Source organism: Cervus canadensis, chromosome 2 (genome assembly GCF_019320065.1).
Source record: "Cervus canadensis isolate Bull #8, Minnesota chromosome 2, ASM1932006v1, whole genome shotgun sequence".
In the NCBI taxonomy this organism is placed as follows: domain Eukaryota; kingdom Metazoa; phylum Chordata; class Mammalia; order Artiodactyla; family Cervidae; genus Cervus; species Cervus canadensis.
The window spans coordinates 29,105,454-29,125,942 of NC_057387.1; the positions used below are offsets into that span (position 1 = coordinate 29,105,454).

A 20,489-nucleotide genomic window follows, 5' to 3' on the forward strand; every position below is an offset into this window, starting at 1 on the left:
ATTTCTTTTTCTGGAAACTGGGATTGAGCATGCCTACCTCAAAGATTGTTTTGAATAAAGCATTTAGCACAGTGCCTGGCCACAGATACCAGAGTCCACATTAGTTCACTTCACTTCCACTTCTCCTTCTTTCCACTCTTCACAAGCTAATGAACCCTGTCTCACCAGTGGAGTACACCCTGTGTTCTCTCCACAAGTATATGGAGAGATATACACCAAATACTAACAGTGGTTGTCTTCTGAATACTGAGGATTCGGGGTCTTTCTCTCCCTTGGTTTAATTATCGAATTCTCTACCATGATTATATAACTTTAATGCAAAGCAATTTTTAATTTACATTTGACTCTCCCATCTCCCCCTCAGGATTTTTGCAAAGCACTGTGAAGGATACAAAAAAGTATCAAGAGATATTTTAATAAATGGTGACATCAAATTCAGTATCATAAACATGACTTAAATTTAAGAGCAACTAAAGAGCAACTAAAACTTCTCAGTAAAAAAAATCTGTATTAGAATTCCTGCATTAGCAGCCTATTCAAACCAACTCACAAAATCACCAAATGACTCTCTGAGGAATGAAACTACAGTATTTGCTTTCACCTACTATATAAATTATATTTAAAACAGAGTTCTCTTTAGAATTAAAACTTTCTTGCTGGCCTTCAGATTATCACAACCAAAAAATGGTAATACTGATATACTGTTATGCAGTAAGTTGTGCCTTTTCAAGTTCAAGTGAGCCTTAAGAGAAATACCTCAAAATATGTCAAGAGACCAAAAACAAAAAAAAAAAGCCACTTTAAAAATCTGGCGGAAAGTAACAAAAAATGAACTTCATATTTTAACTTTTGCTGTTATCTTAGTTATTCATCTCTTACTGTGTGCCAGGCTCTGTGTGAAACATCTTCTCAAAAGCTTTCTAAAGCATTTGGTGGTAAATCCATGGCTGATTCATGTCAACGTATGGCAAAAACCACTACAATATAAAATTTTTTAAAAAAATGATATTGTAAAAAAAAAAGTATTTGGTGGTTGGGGGGGGGGGAGGTGTGGACGACACAAGGCGGGTTGTGAAATCCTAACTATTCATGGCCTATTAGGCCCTACATGATCCCGTCAGCTTAACTCTCTGCCCTCCTTTCCTACCACTTTTCCCCTTGCTCTTGTCTTCCAGCCACACTAGTGTGTCTGCCATTCTTCAAGCACAAAAAGCAAGTTTCTACCTCTGGGTCTTTTCACCTGCTCTTCCCTGTGCCTAGGCTGCCCCTCACCCAGTATAAAATGGCTTGCCACTTCATCTCGCTAAGGGCCTGGCTCTAAGGCTGTTACCTTTAGAATAGCCTTCCCTCACTATTTCAAATAACAATCCCTGTCACTCTGTACACCTTTGACCCAGTTTTTTCTTCAGAACATTACCTGATGAGATATCATACGCCCACTTGTTCACAATTTATTTTCCCTTTAGAATTCACTGCAACATGCTGTGAGGACAGAGGCCTTGTCTTGTTCACTGCTGCATTTTTAGCATTTAGAACAGTATCCTACATAGCAAATGACAATATTTCTCGGACAAACAAATTATCTCATTTTATCCTCACATAACCCTGAGGACAGTGCTATTCCCATTTTGAGAAGGGAAACTGGGTCTTGGGCTAAATACATAGTAATTAAGAATGGAACAAGAATCTAAACCTAGACAGTTTGAACTCACATACTTCCAGTGTATCACAAACTATATGTGGAGAAGGACCAGTTTTTTAAATTCTCAATCTGTTTTGATCAATACTTTTATAAAATTCAACAAAAGTGTCATAGTAATGTCAAATTGTTCTTAAAAGTTTCTAAAACCGTGTGTTCTGAATTTCTGGCCTGATCTCATCATGAATCCATTCTGGTCCACAGACCTCCCTTTGAGTAGCCTTCTGAAAAAGCAAAATAAGTTGATATACCCCATTGATTCTCACCAGTGGCTAAATATTCAAATCAACAGAGCTTAAAATTAATAGCAGTGCCCAACTAACCACTCTTCCCCTGGGAAATCCTCCCCTAGGAAATAAGAATAATTTTTTAAAAATCATGAACAAAAAATGGTTAAAATGGCATGTATTTTGATATCATAACTATTCAGTAGTTTTGGAACATTTTAGCCACTTGAACAGACTATAGGCATCCTCTCTGACCATTAAAATCAAAGTGCTAGATCACCTCCAAAAAATTATGTAATATCTTAACTGTAACCCACCCCAAGGGAACACATGTCTCCAATAGTCCAAAAAGGAAGAAAGGAATAAAAAGGAACAGAAGGATAAACATAAAGCATAAGGAGTAGTGCTAAGGTCTCTTTTAACTATAAGCATCAGCAGCATAGGAAAAGAAATAGAAGGTCTTGGAGCCACACACTCTGGGCTTTTCAATGTTGAGTTATTTTTAAATTACATCCAACCACCAAAGTAACTAAATGTTAACACTTTCTTTTTTCCTGCCTGAATTGTGTGCTTTGCGAAATATCTGGGTCACATTCATCACACGTATACAACAAGCATGGATAACTATCTAATTAGTGACAAGAAAGACTTAAGGTACTTACAGTTCTTTCAAGCGAGTCTGGGAAAAAGCATTTTCTTGGATAGACATTATAGCATTGTTGTTCAAATCTCTGAAATGAAGAGAAATGAAACATTCCCAGTCACCATTTCTACAGTTAAGTTATATAAACACTTTAAACGGTCATGAAAACCTCTGCTAATAGCAAAGATTATTTATATACTAATCAAAATGAATGATAAATACTCACAGATGCTCAAGGGACTCAAGACCAATGAATGCTTTCTTTGTAACTGACTTAATCTGATTTCCTTGTAAGATTCTGAAATACAAACAAACCTTTCTAATAAAGCTCTCCACTAAACAAAATTAAGTTCATTAAAATAAACATTTACAAAAAAAATAAACAAAAAATAAACATTTACCTATAAAAAGTGAAAATAAGCTTAACATGCATTTTTAAGAAAGTTGTGAATCTTTATTATCAACCAATGCAAAATACAGAATAAAGGCATCTATTAACATGTTGGTGCTCAATGAGGTACCTGTAAACAACTATCTGACCACAGATAACACTTGTGGTTTTCAATAATAAACTGGATCATATTCCCAGTTTCTCCCTTCTCAGCAAAAGATCATTCAGTCAAAGAAATTCAGGCAAGTGTGAAGCCTTGGAGACATTCTTAATGGGAGATCTAAAATCTCACTTGAGAGAATTCTCTTTTGCTAGTTAAATTACTCATAAATCTCACATGATTAAAAAGATCACTGGTTCAACTGTGGTTTCAGTGCATTTCTTTTACTTAAACTGAAATTTTAGTTCAGTTAAATAGCTTCTCTTTAAGTGACCTTAGGAATGCTCTTTCAGAGAAAGTGCCCCACCACACACATACACACACAAAAAGAGAGAGAAAGAGAAAAACAAACCAAAACACAAAAAACGTTAATAAACAACAAAGTTTCTTCCTTTAGTGGATGAGTGAGAAGGCTGACTTTCTAGTCATAGCAAATAGATACAATCCAATTACAACTGATTCTTGACCTTTGCAAACATACATAAATGTGAAAAATACATACAATTTAGTGAGACTTGTGAGTCCAGCAAACGCTTCACTAGCATCTTCTATGGCCCATGAAATTTCATTGTTTCTTAAGTTTCTACAAAAATGTCAAGGATAGACAGGTTATTTTAGTCAGCATGACCATCATACCATCAGGCATCATCCTGACATAGCAATGCTAATTTTGACTCTTATATTAAAGGTTATTTATGATAAACACTCAATTCCTCCTCTTAAAGAATACTGAGATAAGCATGTAAGCACTAATTCTCATAAGCTAAGAATTAAGCCAACCTTGATAAATACATTAAGCAACCCGCTAAGAGTATTAATCTTCCTAGTTAATAGCCTGTAACTGTGTGAGCATATTAGAAATTAGTCAAGGACCTACAAAAAGCAGGAGGAATTCAAGATGCAAGGCGTATGGCTTACCAATCTGATTTCAGACTGATGGGATTTGGGGTGACCCACACCTTCCCCTGAGACCTCAAACCTGACAAAAACTAATGTCATTAGAGAGCTTCACAGCTCAACAGCAATTAAACAGGACCCCTGGGAAGTAACAATGATATACCCATGTGCTAGAGTGATCACTCTGCTTTCTTTAAAAGAAAAAATAAGGGTCTTTTAAAAATTCATTCTTCCATTCTCAGAGGACATGCAACTGCACTGCACCTTGTCCTCATAGAAGAAATACCAGTTAAAGATATTTAGTCACTTTTGTTCCTCAAGTCATCTCAGAACAAAGCACAAAGCTTTTTGCTTTGTAAGACATATGTAAAGTTATGTGAATAACAGTAAGGACATAGATCACTCTTCCCATTTAGCTATGTCTCTACTTGAAGTGAAAACTACAAAAGATCACCTTATTTTACCAAAGAATAAACAACTGATGGCTCAACTCTGCAGGACTCCGCACTCCTCCGCAGAACTCACTCACCAAAGTGAGTAACAAGTGTATCTACTCTGGCAAGAGCACTGATCCAAAGCCAGAATATTTCACATCTGTTCCTAATTCTGCCTTAACTATCTTTGTAAAGTTAGTTATTACTGCTGCAATTACTTGCCTAAGCTTTAATACTAAAAGTAATAATCAGTGCTGTACTGAAAGAACCTGTCTGCCATCCCATGCACTGCCAAAAGGCTACAGCTGCTTCTAATATAAATTCCTAAAGAAATAAATTCCTGAGATTGCACTGATCTAATTTAACCTCTGATAATGTAGAAAAAAATAATCACTTTTAATTTTTCAAGGTCAACTCTAAAGGAGGACTATTTCATTAAGTTAAAAAAAAAAATCAAACACACACTTGTGCACCCATAGACACCTTCACAAAATCATCATGCTTTGTCACTGATGGTTAGGTCCCAAACTTCGGAACCTGCCTCTTTTCTAAGTCCATTTATCAACTAAACCTGATGACCAAAGAGTCCCCTATTCAAGAACCTTAACAATCTACAAATTCTACTAATTACTCTTACTTTATTATGCTCTAAGTTTGAGTTTACTGTATCTCATTAAAATACCTCTTCATTCTATTACATTCCATGATAAGGATAAAACATTCAACTTACAGAACCACAGAGTTGAAAATGCCTTTTGCAACTACCTAATCCTATGTCCATCCTTCACTGGACAAAAAGATAAAAAATTAACACCCAGGAAAAGTTAAGTGATTCTGTTTGTCTGGTAGTAAAGTAAAAAATCACACGAGCTTTAGTATAAAAAAGACCTGGGTTCTAATCCTGGCCCAAACATTTACAAGGGATGACTTTAAATAAATCATTTTAATCTCTCTGAACTTCAGTCCCCCAATATGGAAAAGAGCAGTAATATCCTAATACTCTGAAAGCCCTTGACCCATATCAGATCATTAATAAATGTTAGTTTTTTCTGTCCAAAATAATGCAGCAAATAACAGTAGCAGGTCTCCTGCCAGGGCTGTTCCCATAATACATCCTGCATTCTTCTGAATGAGAAGTGGTAGTTCTGGTATACTACTATTAGCAGAAGGTCAGAAGAGTACAAAAATGTGTGTTCTTGACACTAGCAACTGCGTATTACTCCACAGTAAGAGATGCTCTGTTGTAGCATCTGAGTTAGTTAACTCAGAATTCAAGTACAAGCTGAAATCACTAAACATAAGTAAAATTTATGTATAGGGATAGAGATAAGCAAGACTGTCTTGCCCCAGAACACAGAAGAGAACTGCAAAATATTAACATACACAAATTTGTAGATTCATTAGTTATTTTGCTTCACTGCTTTAAAAAAAAGTCAGCAAAAAAAACCCCAAAAAGGACAGATGTACTTACAGTGTTTGTAGATTGGAAAGAAACCTAAATACACCATCAGCAATGTGAGTGACTCTGTTGTCCCCTAAATTCAGTCTCTCCAGTAAGCTCAGACCCACAAAGGCAGATTCATCCAGACGGGTCAACTGGTTATAGGACAAATCACTAAAAACAGGAAATAAGGTAAACAAGTAAAAAATTCACTCTCTTTCAGTTCCACTTTCATATTCTTACTCTACTTACATGAAAAATTTAGGGCTTTCAAACTTCTAATAAAAAGGGATATTAGATCTCATTACTAGCCATGGGAATGACTTATTCAATCTGCTCTAGTCTCTCAGCCCCCACTGAAATGCCATCCCACACTCACAGTTCAGACAGTCTTTGGCAGAACTCCCACGCATCAGGGCTGATTCTTTCAACAGCATTCTGGCTCACGTAGAGCTGCTGTAACATTCGCAAGCCGTACAACCACCCCTTGTTCACTTCTGTAAGGTTATTATGCTCCAGTTCTCTGCAGAATTAGAGAAAGAAAGGAGGAAATATGTTTCAAACAAGGCACTGCAATGGGAGATTCCAAAATCTTCATTAAGTCTTAAACAGAGAGCCATACACTTTTGCTCAACCCAAGTGAACAAATTCTTTCCATAAATATGTTACTTTAGATTTAGTGCAAGAAAGTAGTGAGACTGTCTAAAATGTACCTGTAAAACAAACTCACCACAAGATATAGTATACCTGGTTCTAGTTAAATTCTGATAATTTTCACCTACCAAACATTAAGGGAATACAAACACTTTAGATGAACTGTTTGGAAAAATGATAACAAAAACACTGGTTAGATAACAAAGCTTACAGTTTAACTTATTTCACATAAAAACTGAAGTACTCTGTTAGAATTAAAGTTACTATCTTAGCTGTTGAGCACTGAAAAGACCAGGACTCCTTTCCTAACAATCTCCTATTCTAGTTCACAGTACTTACAATTCTTCCATGTTATCCAAGCCAAAAAAAGCTCCATCCTTAAGTTTGCTAATTCCATTCCGTTGCATTTTCAAAGATCTTAAGGAGTCAAGCCCTTGGAATGTGAGACCCTCCACAACTTTAATCCTGTTTCTTTTAAGTTCCCTTTAAAAAAATTGTTTTACAGTCAGAAAACTGGTTTGCTGATTTTCCCTAATAATAATAAAAAGAAACAGACACTATAAGAAAAAACGATCTTCTTATACTCCATCTATTCAGTTACTCACAAGAACTGGAGGTGAGGTAGCTTGAAGATCTTGGGTGGAATCATGCTAATTCTGTTCCTGTTTAACTTCACCACTAATAAGGAACTTGACAAATTATCAAAGCAACCAGCCTCCAAGACGGTTATCCTATTATTACTCAAATTCCTAAAATAAGCAAGGTAACAACAAAAAAAATTTAATGAAACTAAATAAACATTCTACCACCAGAAAGCTGCCCCAAGTCTATGACTGAGTCCCAGTTCTACCACTTAGCAACTGTAAACAACTTTACAAATCATGTAACTGCTTTGCTTCTTCAACACAAAACAAGGGTAATACCTACTTCATTCAGGCTGAAACAGTGTGAACATGTTTTATAAACTGTAAAACATTAGCATATATACTAATTATCATCATCATCACACAGAGTAAGCTGCTATTTAACAGACCACTACCATTTATCTTTCACAAAACTGGTAGTAAAACACAATCCACAATTAAATCTCAAAAACTGCCCTGGACACTTAATATTTTCTGTAAATAGGGTACTCCTTCTTGAAGGGCAGGGGAAAAAAACAAAAAATCTAACCTAGGTTTGTTTCACATAAGCAAAATCACAATAAACAACAGACATATCTGGGAAGATAAGTATCAACGAATAACAAACATGCACTTCAAAGTAAATCTAATTTAAATTCTTATTTTACTTACAGATATTTAAGCTGCATTCGAGGAAATGAAGATGTCTTGATTTCTGATATTAGATTTGAGCTGAGATCTAAAGTCTCGAGAGCAGGGTAAAACTGGAACACTTCTGCATTTATTTCCGGGATTATATTATGAACTCTACAAAACAAAGATTACATTGAAGCTATTGCCAGGGATCCACCCTAGAGCACAAAAATAACTACGGTTAACAACAAGGGTCCCTAAAACAAAAATAAAAAAACTGTGTACTATTCACAATTTAAGTAAAAGACCTGACATCTTATTTACTTACAACGAGAGGAGAGTAATATTAGAAGTTGGTTCTCCAAAATACGGGATTTCTGTTAGTTCATTATAATTCATTTTCCTGGACAGGAGGAAAAACAGATTTAAAAATTTAGTGAGGGAAATGTTACCTCTTGAGTTCTAGTTTCTAGCTAATACATATTCTTTAGAATAGATGCCACATTTGGAAAAAAGCCTATGACTCAGAATTAGTCAGACTAAATGTATTCTACTGAGAAATTGGAAATTTTAATTAACAAGTTTTCATAGTACAGAACTATAATTTGATACCAACATTTGAAAGGTTAGGAAATATTTTGCAACACTATATATTTTTAATTCCCAGCAAGGTTCTTTTCAATAGTTATATAAGCTATTAAATACAGTTTTAAAATATACACACACAAATTTTTTTTAAGTTACTCAAAGTTAGGGAAAGCTGTTTGAGACCACAGACCTAACAGATTATCTCAGTTGTTTCAGTAGTAAATCTAATGCAACCCCATTTCACCAACCTGGTTTTCAATCACTGAGCAACCTCAACAATCTAGAATACAGAAAAGAAGCCAGGAGTAAAATGCCTCCAATCAACCAAATGAAGTAACTAAGTCCATGCAATATATAATAAAGCTCATGCACTTCCCATTGAGCGTTTTCCTTTCCTCAGGGCCTACTCTTTCAGCTAATAAGCTTGTTAATTGTTCATTCAGCCCACAGCAGATTAGAGGTGGTCAATTTGAGGCAGGGAAGAAGAGAATGCAGAGACAATGAGAGCATGAAGTACCTTTTGTCACAAAGATATTCAAAAGAAAAATTCATCTGAGATTCTGGGGGTGTTTAGTACAGAGGTAAACAGTTGTGCCTCTGAAAATATCACAATGCAATAACTACATTAATAATATTTTAGAAAACACTCTCCAAAAACTACATAATAATACATTTCAGTACTAAAGGAAAAATGTTAGTGAAGTGGAATAATGAATTACATTAAACACACTCCAAATGATACCCAAAATATTGTATTTCATATAAATTTACTTCAGATATGACGCTTCCATCTCAGACAAGTCAAAAGGTAAAAAATAAATAAATTTACACAACAGAGAGTTTTAAGGCTAAAACTCTGGCAAACACACACACACAACCACCCCCACCCCACCCCCACCCCCACCCCCCACTCTAAGAGGGAAGAAATCTTACTTCAGGGCCCTTGGAAGTAGAATAGTATTTCTATGCAGTTTACAACTTGAAATCATCAACTCAATGGCATAATACCCAAAGAGTTTGTGCTAGTAACAAAGCTAAACATAAGTTTAGATTTTAAACATATTTTAATCTAAAGTTTTATTTTCTTCAAATTTTTTTTTTTTTTTACATTTTTGGACTGAATTTCCTAATTCCTGAAATTCCTACTTCACCAAATCACCTCAAAGAACTTAATGTAAATTTAAGTAAATAAAAATAACTTACACTTCTTGTAATGTTTGAGACGCCAAGCTGATGTTCCAGTTAGACAACCGATTATGACTCAAATCCCTAAATGAAGGACAAAAGGCCATTTTTAGGTTAATGTTGGAAAGCACACTTCAAGGAAAGAAAAAACAGTGAAACTAAACTAGGAATCTAAAAAGCGCTATCAAACATGAATCTGAGTAGCACAGGTAAAAAAACATTTACAAAGGATGAATAAAAATTCATCTAGATTTCAAAATAGCTTTTTCAGTTTTATTGAGGGCTTTTTTAATTTTTGTTTTTACTCACTAGGAAATACATTCACGTGATTCAATAATCAAGAAGCATAAAAGGATGTACAGTAAAAAGTCTCCCACACTTTTCTCCAATCATTCAACTTTCCTTCCCAACATCAACAAATGAAAATATATATATATATTTTTAAATATATTAATACCATTTCTTTTATAGCCTCTCAGATATACCAGAAAAACTGTATACAAATAGTAGAGTAATTTACACATTATTTTGCCTCTTGCTTTTTTCACTTAATAATACATCTTATAGATCATTTCAGTGATATGGTTTCTTCATCCCTTCTAGTGATTATACTTTTTATTATAACGCACTATATTCTATATACTTTTGAAAGACATACACACTTTTTAAAGTAATAAGAAGTAATATATACTTCTAAGGTAATATACACTTCACATAATATATATTACAATATGCTATATATTATACTTTAACTATAGATAAACTTGAAGATGGACTGGATTTCACAAGTCAAAACAGTGAGTTTCTATTTTAGAATTAAGGTTGACCACATCCCTGATAGAGATGTAGTCTTCCTTAAAAAAAAAAAAAAAAGGAATCTAGCTTCAGAGAAGGGAAATTCACCTCACTCCAAGTTACCTTAATGATGATGACAGTAGTGGCAGCAACAGCTAATATCCATAAGTGCCACACACTCTTCTATGCACTTTATACATATTAACTGTCTGAGCCCATACAACCACCTTATGAGGCAAATACTTTTACAAGCCTCACTTTCCCAGCACAGAAACAGATGGAGAAATTAATAATTTGGCAATCCAAGGTCACACAGCTAATAAGTGAGGAAGTTGTAATCTTGAAATTCAATCTCACTTCTTGTGTTCTTCAAATTCCATCTCACTTCTATCAGATACAGCAGAGATTTCACTGATATTTAGTCATGAGTCTAAATATTTAAATAGGCTTAAAAATTCACCTTGATGCTTTCTGGCATCTTTTCAAGGCTGAGATGGAATCCAGCCCACACAAGCTGTCTGCCCAAGAGATGTATTATACATTACAATATGGCTAGCAATGGGGACACACTAGAGACACATTACAGATCACTTTATCTCACTGTGCCACCATGGGCAGCTGACAGATGCATGCAGTTTGAACGATGTCTCTATCACAGCAGAACAATTTGTTCTCAGCTAGATTCCTGTCTGTGCATCTGTAAAACCTAGCCACTTTCATGTAAGAGCCTAATTTACACCATAATGTAACTAAGGCTAGAGCCAACCATCACTTTTTCATATAGTTCTAAAACCTTTTTCATACAGTTCTAAAATCTATATTCTAAGATATGTGGCACCAGATATCAGCTCAAGGACACTCATGAATGGAGGGATGTGCTGGAAAATGTTAAGAAATAAAAATATGAATTCACTCCACATAAAAATCTTATATGCACTTTCTTTAATTTTAACTGGAGAATAATTACTTCACAATATTGTGGTGGTTTTTGCCATACATCGACATGAATCAGCCACAGGTACACATGTGTCCCCCCATCCTGAACCCCTCTTCCACCTCTCTCCCCGGCCTATCCCTCTGGGTTGTCCTAGAGCGTTGGCTTTGGGTTCCCTGCTTCACACATCAAATTTGCACTGCTTATCTCTTTTATATATGATAATATACATGTTTCAAAGCTATTGTCTCAAATCATCCCATCCTAGCCTTCTCCCATAGAGTTTGTTTTTTACATCTGTGTGTCTCTTGCTGCCCTTATGCAGACATTTTCATCCAATTCACACCTGCTACTGAACAGTAAACACAGAATTTCATATTAATACAAGCAAAAAGATATTTATTTATTGTGGTGCTTCAACTGAAGGAGAAATCCAACTGTTTTAATTTAAGTTAGATACTCTGTATTCTGCTTTAAGGTGGCTGGTCTGGCCAACAGAGAGCTAGCATCATCTGTGTAGAAGGCTAGCACAGTAGGATTTCATTCCATATCTCATGCTTTCTGGAAATTAGGGTTTTTTCCTTTTACAGATTAAGGGCTTTCATTTTAATCAGTGCCTCTAATGCCTTTCCAAACCCTAATCTCCTTGACAGTATAACTTTTGGCTGTATGATCCCCTACAGTTCTCTCATGGATATTAATGATGACCAGACAATCAGTTTTAAAGAAAACCATTATTAAAGAAATCTAAAGCAATCAAATGAAACTCAACTCATATACAGTATAAACCACTATGTATTCAGTATCAGCGAAAACTGTCCAGTGTCTCTACTGGAGTAAAGAATAATTTTCTCTGTATGTCTGAAGAACCTCTAAGGATTTTCAGTGGAATGCAAAAGATACCTGAAAAACTCTGGAGCCTCTCTACAGACTAACACTGTCTTAAGAATATATGCCTCATAGAACCCCATAAAATGAGGCTCTCTGGACTTTTCTGCAACACATCTACATAGTACAAATTAAAAAATACAGCAAACTGAAATTCACTCCCCTAAGGAGTACTATCATATAAAGCAATTAGTATAAATCATATAGCTGCTCTATCAAAATACCAGGTGTAGAACTACAATTATATGGATTGATCTGATCATCAGATATTTATGCACAAGCATTTGCTGAACCATATGCCAGGCACTGTGCAAGTGCTAGGGTTACAACCACTGTCAACCTTAGTAATCTTTTTGTCTTTTTCAAAAGCAGCATTTATAGTACTCTGTGGAGTCACTTCAAAAGAGTAAACACGAATTTCAACATCAACTCAGCTACTACCCTTCATGGAAAAGGCGTAAATTAACTTTTTATATCTTAATTTCACTTTGGCATTTAACGTTACACGGGCATATGAAGGGGCTTCCTAGATGGCAATAGTGGCAAAGAACCCGCCGGCCAATGCAAGAGACGTAAGTAGATGCGGGTTTGATCCCTGAGCTGGGAAGATCCCCTGGAGAACATGGCAACCCACTCCAGTATTCTTGCCTGGACAATCCCTGGACAAAGGAGCCTGGTGGGCTATACTCTATGGGGTTGCAAAGGGTCGGACATGAGTGAAGCAACTTAGAACACCAACAGGCATATGGAGGCGTGCATGCACACATACATACACACACACACACACACTTGCTTTCCATAAGCATGCCTTCCTGTTTTTTTAAAGTACTCCAAAAAGCCCAAAGAAGACAAATTTGAAGACTTCAAATATCAGATGTAAAACCCTTAAGATTAACAATTTGAATAATTTTCAAAATTAAGGTCTCTCTCACTATTCTTGCCAATGGCCAGTCATTAATTTCATTTTAGTTCAGTAAAACTAATGCTAGTTTGTTTTTTAGTGAAAGTCCTGAAATGGAGAACTGTCTTTTGAAGATTTTCCCCTTGAAGTATCCTTAAAATGCACTTAAATAGGTGAAGCAATTTAATGCTTCATAAACATAACCTAAAGGGTCTAGCTTTCGAACAGTCAATAATCTTTATTTTTTAACAGCACTAATATCTGAATATTTATTGATATGATATTTGGAGAATAAAGACCTGAGCAAAGGCCTTAGCTCAGTGTTATACTCAGCTCTTACTCATGCTCATCTACAGGGATGCAGCTGTAATAAAAGATGAATTATTTAAGTTCTTGATATCATGTGGAGCCAGAGGTGCCATTAATGCAGCCATTTAGCATCATCACGGTGTAAATAATTTATAGGATGTGCACAGCAATCACAACAGTTTGAGGAGAATCAAGTTCTGCAAGCTAATTGCAAAGAAGTCCCGTAGCACTGGAGACACTGGAGTTTTCTTCTGTCCAGTCATGTACATTTTTGAGCCATCATCAATAATTTTTGTTTTTCAGAATATGTAGCACTAATAGTTCTGAACTGTGAACTTCAACAATAACAGAATTTGTGATGAAGGAGCTCTTTGCAAAAGTTGTAAGATAGTAACAATATCTATTAAGTCCAACAGTTTGGGTATGACAATGCTTTATGTATTTATCCGGTATAATTCACCCTTTCTTCTGTGAATGGAAATCCCTGTGTTGCTAATTAGAGTGTATCCAGCATAATTTACTTTTAAAAATAATACTCAGGATTATCATTTTGGTGAATTATAGCACTATGATTTAACAGGCTGATGTTTAATCAGTCTTAAGGGCTCTTGGAGTACACTAAAGACAAAGATTCCAAAATAACTCAAAATGCTGTCTGCTTTTAGTTTTACTTTTCCTTTACCACTAACAGCTGTATACAAAAGCTATCTCGTCTTGGAACTGTCAGTCTTCATGTCTCTAACAGTACTCCTTGCATTTTTTTCTAATTTGTTGCTTCTTATCATCTATCATAGGCTAGAAAACCCAGTGCCTGTTAGAACTGTCCGAAATAGGAGTAAATGAAGATAGATGTGTGTGAGGGTATGATAAGCTCCTTTACAAATAAGTGCTTCCTGGAAGCACTTTTGCTTTTCCGTTGAACTAGTCAATCCTAAATGAAATCAACCTTGAACATTCGTTGGAAGGATTGATGCTGAAGCTCCAATATACTTTGGCCACCTGATGCGAAGAGCTGACTCATTTGAAAAGACCCTGATGCTGGGAAAGATTGAAGACAGAAGAAGAGGATGACAGAAGATATTGGATGGCATCATCACTGATTCGATGGCCATGAACTCTGGTGAACTCTGGGAGATGGTGAGGGACAGGAAGGCCTAGAGTGCTGCAGTTCATGGGGCAGCAAAGAGATGGACACGACTTAGCAACTGGACAACAAAAGGCACGGCTGGAGATATTGGGCGAGTATCTTTCAGTATAAATAAAACTGTATTATGGCATGAAACACAATGCTACTCCAAATTAAAGTTTCTATCCTTCATTTGCATTACTTACTTGCAATACACTGTGTAACACTTTTTATATGAATACAAAAAGTTGGAGGTGGTAGGAAAACGGGAGCATTAACTTCAAGAGGCATATCTTATGTTCTTCCATTATCTTTCTCTGGGATCTTAATGATCGAAAATACTTCGTCATTGTGGGGACCACAACAACGAAACAAAAAATACAAATTCTATAGTTACATTTAAGAACAGAGTTTCTGCATGCCCAGTCTTTGTACCTGGGGCAAGTCATTTAACCTCTCTAAACTTGAGTTTTATCTACCATTAAATAAGGATACTATTAATAGTAACAACCTCAGTGGATTGCTCAGATGATTAAAAGGATATTTTATCTAAAATGTTTAGAATACAGGTCAGTGTGTACACAGTAGGTGATTATATAATTGTTGTTCAGTCGCTCAGCTGTGTCCGACTCTTTGTGACCCCATGTACTGCAGCATGCCAGGCTTCCCTGTCCATCACCATCTCCTGCAGCTTGCTCAAACTCATGTCCATTGAGTTGATAATGCCATCCAACCATCTGGACTTCTGTCATCCCCTTCTCCTCCCACCTTCAATCTTTCCCAGCATCAGGGTCTTTTCTAATGAGTCAGCTCTTCGCATCAGGTGGCCAAAGTATTGGAGCTTCAGCTTCAGTATCAATCCTTCTAATGAATATTCAGGACTGATTTCCTTTAGGATTGACTGGAATGATTTCCTTGCTATCCAAGAGACTCCCAAGAGTCTTCTCCAGCACTACAATTCAAAAGTATCAATTCTTTAGCACTTAGTCTTCATTATGGTTCAACTCTCACATCCATCCGTGACTACTGGAACAACCACAGCTTTGACTGTATGGACCTTTGTAGGCAAAGTAATGTCTCTGCTTTTTAACATGCTGTCTAGGTTTGTCATAGCTTTTCTTTCAAGGAGCAAGCGTCTTTTAATTTCATAGCTGCAGTCACAATCTGCAGTGATTTTGGAGCCCAAGAAAATTAGATTTGAAATAGAATGATGGTTCAACACTATCACCTCTTCTAAGTATTTAATTTTTTGTATACAAAGGCATAATCCACTTCCCAAGGTAAAATCTTTTTTTTTTTTTTTTTTTTTTGGTCATGCCACAGAATGTGGGATCTTCTTTCCCATCTCAGGGATAGAATCCTCTGCATTGGAAGCACAGTGCTAAACCATTAGATCACCAAGGAAGTCCTGGCAAAATTTTAATTAACTGGAACTACTCCCCTAAATTAGTTTATTAAAGTTAATAAACTATATATTGCTTCTGAATTCCAATTTCATGAGAAAAATGCCAGTAATAAGGCAGTCCACCAAAGATTTGGTCAAATTATTGAGGTATAAACCTACATCAAGGGGTTCCCAGGTGGCTCAGTGATAAAGAATCCACCTGCCAATGCAGGAGATGTGGGTTTGAGCCTTGGGTCAGGAAGATTCCCTGGAGGAGAAAATGGCAACCCACGTCAGTATTCTTGCCTGAAAAATTCCATAAACAGAGGAGCCTGACAGGCTACAAAAGTCCATGGGATCTCAGAGAGTCAGACACGACTGAGCAAGAAACCTATACCACAAGATCTTTTAGAATAACCCAGTAATACTTCTAAGAATCCATTCTACATATACAGCCATGTAATCATTAAGAGATACCTACCAGGAAGTTACAATAATAGCAAAACCATAAAATAAAAAGAAATCTAAATGCCCATTAAAACAAGATCAATGAAATAACTTATGAAAGTTCCATACAATGGAAATCTCTGCATCCAGTAAAAAGAACAGCATCAGGAATATGGTGAATAATATTGTAATAACTTTATGTGGAGACAGATGGTTATCATGACACCAGACTCGTCATGGGGATCACTTCATAATGTGTGCAAGTGTGAAATCATTATGTAGCACTCCTGAGACTAACATAATACTGTACACCAACTATATGTTTCAATTTAAAAAATAAAAGAATAAGAGATACTTATACATAATACATAGAACAGCACTGCCGGGGGGCGGGGGGGGGGTGGGGGGTGGGGGGGTGGGGGGGTGTTTAAAGAAAAGGGAGGACCTCCAAGAAGGTTCCACCAGGGGGCACCTTCTAGGACTGCTGCTGCCAATGCCTCTAACCCTGAGGCAGGCCCCTGCTAACCCACACCTCCAGGGGAGACCTTCCAACACTAGCAGGAGGAGATGAGTGCCCGTCCTCCTACTCCGCCACCCTGAAGTAACGTCCCATGAAATCATTAGATATTGACCCCTTGTGTTCAATGTGGCATTATCTAAAATAGCCAAGATGTGGAAGTAAGTGCTTACTGACGAATGGATAGAAAAAGGAAATATAAGAATATATGTATATGTATGTGAATATATATACACACATATATCTGTATTTATATATTCATATATAATTGTATATAAATTATATATTATATATATTTATATATCTGTATTATATACATACATATACAAATATTATTCAGCCACAAAAAAAAAAAAAAAAAGAATCCCTGTGATTTGTGACCAAAAAAAAAAAAAGGAAAAGCCATATGTGTAAAACTTTGTGGAAGTACACCCAAGAAACAGTTAACAGTGAGCCTTCCTTAGATGGAACAAAGGAACTTTTCACTTTTCTATTTTATATGCTCCTGTACTGTTTTAATAGTTTACCATAGGTAAGTATTATTTAAAAATAAACTCACACATAAAATCTATCTTTAGCCCAAGATGTGACTGGGAAAGATTTTAATTCTGTTACTTTTCAAAGAGATTAGGAATCTTCTTCAGAATAACACCCTAAATTGACCCAATGAGGTTAATTATGACATTGGACAATGGAAAAAATAATAATCAGATTTTTTTTGTATTCCTAATTAGTAATATACCTCAGAAACAGAGTGTAAAATACATATATACTAGACTTAGTTTTTGGACTGACTTATGAAACAGTGAATTGCACTTTATATCCCAGTGTCTGACCCTCAAATTTCAAGCCAATGAACAGCTGAATTTTTAGTAAGCAGTACAAAACCATGGTCCATCTAGTCAAAGCTATGGTTTTTCCAGTGGTCATGTATGGAAGTGAGAGTTGGGACTGTGAAGAAAGCTGAGCACCGAAGAATTGATGCTTTTGAATTTTTGGAGAATTTTGAATTGAATTTTGAATTGTTTTTAATTTGAATTTGAATTGAGTTGAATTTTGAATTGTTGGAGAAGACTCTTGAGAGTCCCTTGGACTGCAAGGAGATCCAACCAGTCCATCCTAAAGGAGATCAGTCCTGGGTGTTCAATGGAAGGATTGATGCTGAAGCTGAAACTCCCAATACTTTGGCCACCTCATGAGAAGAGTTGACTCACTGGAAAAGACCCTGATGCTGGGAGGGATTGGGGGCAGGAGGAGAAGGGGACGACAGAGGATTAGATGGTTGGATGGCATCACCGACTCGATGAACATGAATTTGAGTCAACTCTGGGAGTTGGTGATGGACAGGGAGGCCTGGCATGCTGCAATTCATGGGGTTGCAAAGAGTCGGACACGACTGAGCGACTGAACTGAACAAAACCATGGCATACTAATCCCATGCTTTTATTTTTATTGGGTATTAACTGCTTTGCAATATTGTTTCTGCTGTACAAGGAAGTGAACCAGCTATATGTATACATATATCCCCTCCCTCTTGGACGTCCCTCTCACCTCCCCTCACCCCACCCATCTAGGTCATCACAGAGTAATCTCATGTTTTCATTTTTTTTTTTTCCATTTACTCAATAAAATAAAAAACAATTCAGCAACAGCAGGACAAAGGCTATTGCTTATATATGAAAATATACAGAAAGCTAAGGTACGATCCATCATCAGTTTCTGGGTATCAACTGGGTTCACATCTGTGTATCAAACTATTTTATATTTATATTTGGACAGACTATATTTTATTATATTAGGTTGGTGCAAACATAACTGTGGTCTCAGACCATGAATTTTAAGTCATTATAACTAGGCTCAAACAACATCTTTATTAATTAAAATAGGAACCATGATCTTCAACACATTTTTGCCAATAAGAACTAAGTTTGTTTATAGCTGTAGCATAAAAATGCATGCTTTGAAATTCGACAAACTCTTGAAAACATCCTGCTAGTTGTAGAAGCAAAAGGTTGTCAAGATACTTTAAGTCGTAGTCAGTTGGTGAGAGGTCAGACGAGTATGATGGATGAGGCAAAACTTCATAGCCCAACTCATTCAACTTTTGAAGCACTGGTTGTGCAACGTGCAATTGGGTGTTGTCGCAGAGAACTGGGCCTTTTCTGTTGACCAGTGCCAGTTCCAGGCACTGCAGTTTTCAGTACATCTCATCGATCTGCTGAGCATACTTCTCAGATGTAAAGATTCTGCTGGGATTCAGAAAGCTGTAATGGATCAGACTGGCAGCAGAGTACCAGCAACCATGACCTTTTTCTGGTGCAATTCTGGCTAAGTGCTTTGGAGCTTCTTCTCAGTCACAATGTGATCTCATACCACAATCCGATCAAGAAATGGTGCACTGTCGTTGTGTAGAATAAGATGACACTTCAAAATGACAACTTTTTTGATTTGCAGTCAACTCATGAGGCACCCACTTACTGAGCTTTTTCACCTTTCCAATTTGCTTCAAATGCCAAATGACTGTAGAATGGTTGATGCTGAGTTCTTCGACAACTTCTCATGTAGTTTTAAGAGGGTCAGCTTCAATGATCCTCTCAACTGGTCACTGTCTACTTCAGATGGCCGGCCACTATGCTCCTCATTTTCAAGGCTCTCATCTCCTTTGCAAAACTTCTTGAACCACCACTGCACCGGTATGTTTGTTAGGAGTTCCTGAGCCAAATGCATTGTTGACGTTGCAAGTGCTTTACGTGCAAGTGCAAGTGCACTGCTTTACGACCCATTTTGAAGTCAAGTAAGAAAACTGATCAAATTTGCTTTTTGTCTAACATCATTTTCCTAGTCTAAAATAAATATGAAATAAACAGCAAATACAAGCTATTAGTAGAAAAAAGAAAAAGCAAAAAATGTGTATGAAAATTATGTATAACATAACCACATTTATTTAAGAATGTATTCCAGTATCAAATGGAAAAGTTCAACAATGAAAAACTGGAATTACTTTTGTACCAACCTAATAATTATTAAGTTACAGTAAAGATTTTGGGAAGTGAATAGATATGCACTAATATAAGTTGTCTTATCACAATATTGGCAGAGAAGGCAGGTATAACCAAAGCCAAGCATCAGCTGGTTTCTCACTATTAACATAATCCATCATTCCTTAATACTCATGTAGCTTAACCTGGCACCAAGTCTAGTATCTCCTCAAATATGCCTAATTATGCTCAGGGTTGGCTATGCTTTTCAGGCTGCAACCTGCCAAGATTTTTGATTATATAAGCAGGATGTCAAAGTGATTTTGAAAAGGAAATACAAAAAATAAAAATGTATAAGAGAAATCCAAAGTTAAGAAGCATTTAGCAACAAATTTATTTACATCACACTTCATTAATGTTGCACTGTTTATGGTTTAACTTGTATTTTATTTTTTTTTATGGTTTAACTTTAAACTGTTCATCACTACTAGTAATTCTGATGGTTATTCCAGTATTTAAGTTTATTACAAACAACATAGTTACAGTCCCTTTTTTGGGGAAAAGTTGGGGAACAACAAGAGAAACAGAAGAAAAGAATACACACACTTAAAAAAAGGTTTACAGCAAAGTAAAAA

General features: G+C 36.1%; 1 protein-coding gene across 7 annotated transcripts in view; it reads right to left on the reverse strand.

Annotated features, from left to right (window-relative positions):
* LRIG2 (leucine rich repeats and immunoglobulin like domains 2) overlaps positions 1–20,489 on the reverse strand; it is a 61,127-nt gene that overhangs the window by 16,604 nt on the left and 24,034 nt on the right. For 5 of the 7 annotated variants that reach the window (XM_043460194.1, XM_043460197.1, XM_043460212.1 and 2 more), the window contains 10 exons: positions 9,594–9,659; positions 8,131–8,205; positions 7,842–7,976; positions 7,152–7,295; positions 6,886–7,029; positions 6,272–6,415; positions 5,923–6,066; positions 3,623–3,703; positions 2,796–2,867; positions 2,589–2,657 (listed from right to left, as the gene is read on the reverse strand). In XM_043460194.1, coding sequence (XP_043316129.1) covers positions 2,589–2,657; positions 2,796–2,867; positions 3,623–3,703; positions 5,923–6,066; positions 6,272–6,415; positions 6,886–7,029; positions 7,152–7,295; positions 7,842–7,976; positions 8,131–8,205; positions 9,594–9,659 — 1,074 coding nt within the window. Of the gene's footprint in view, positions 1–2,588; positions 2,658–2,795; positions 2,868–3,622; positions 3,704–5,922; positions 6,067–6,271; positions 6,416–6,885; positions 7,030–7,151; positions 7,296–7,841; positions 7,977–8,130; positions 8,206–8,907; positions 8,988–9,593; positions 9,660–20,489 lie in introns of all 7 variants that reach the window. The other 2 variants (XM_043460198.1, XM_043460201.1) reach the window with 1 other exon arrangement.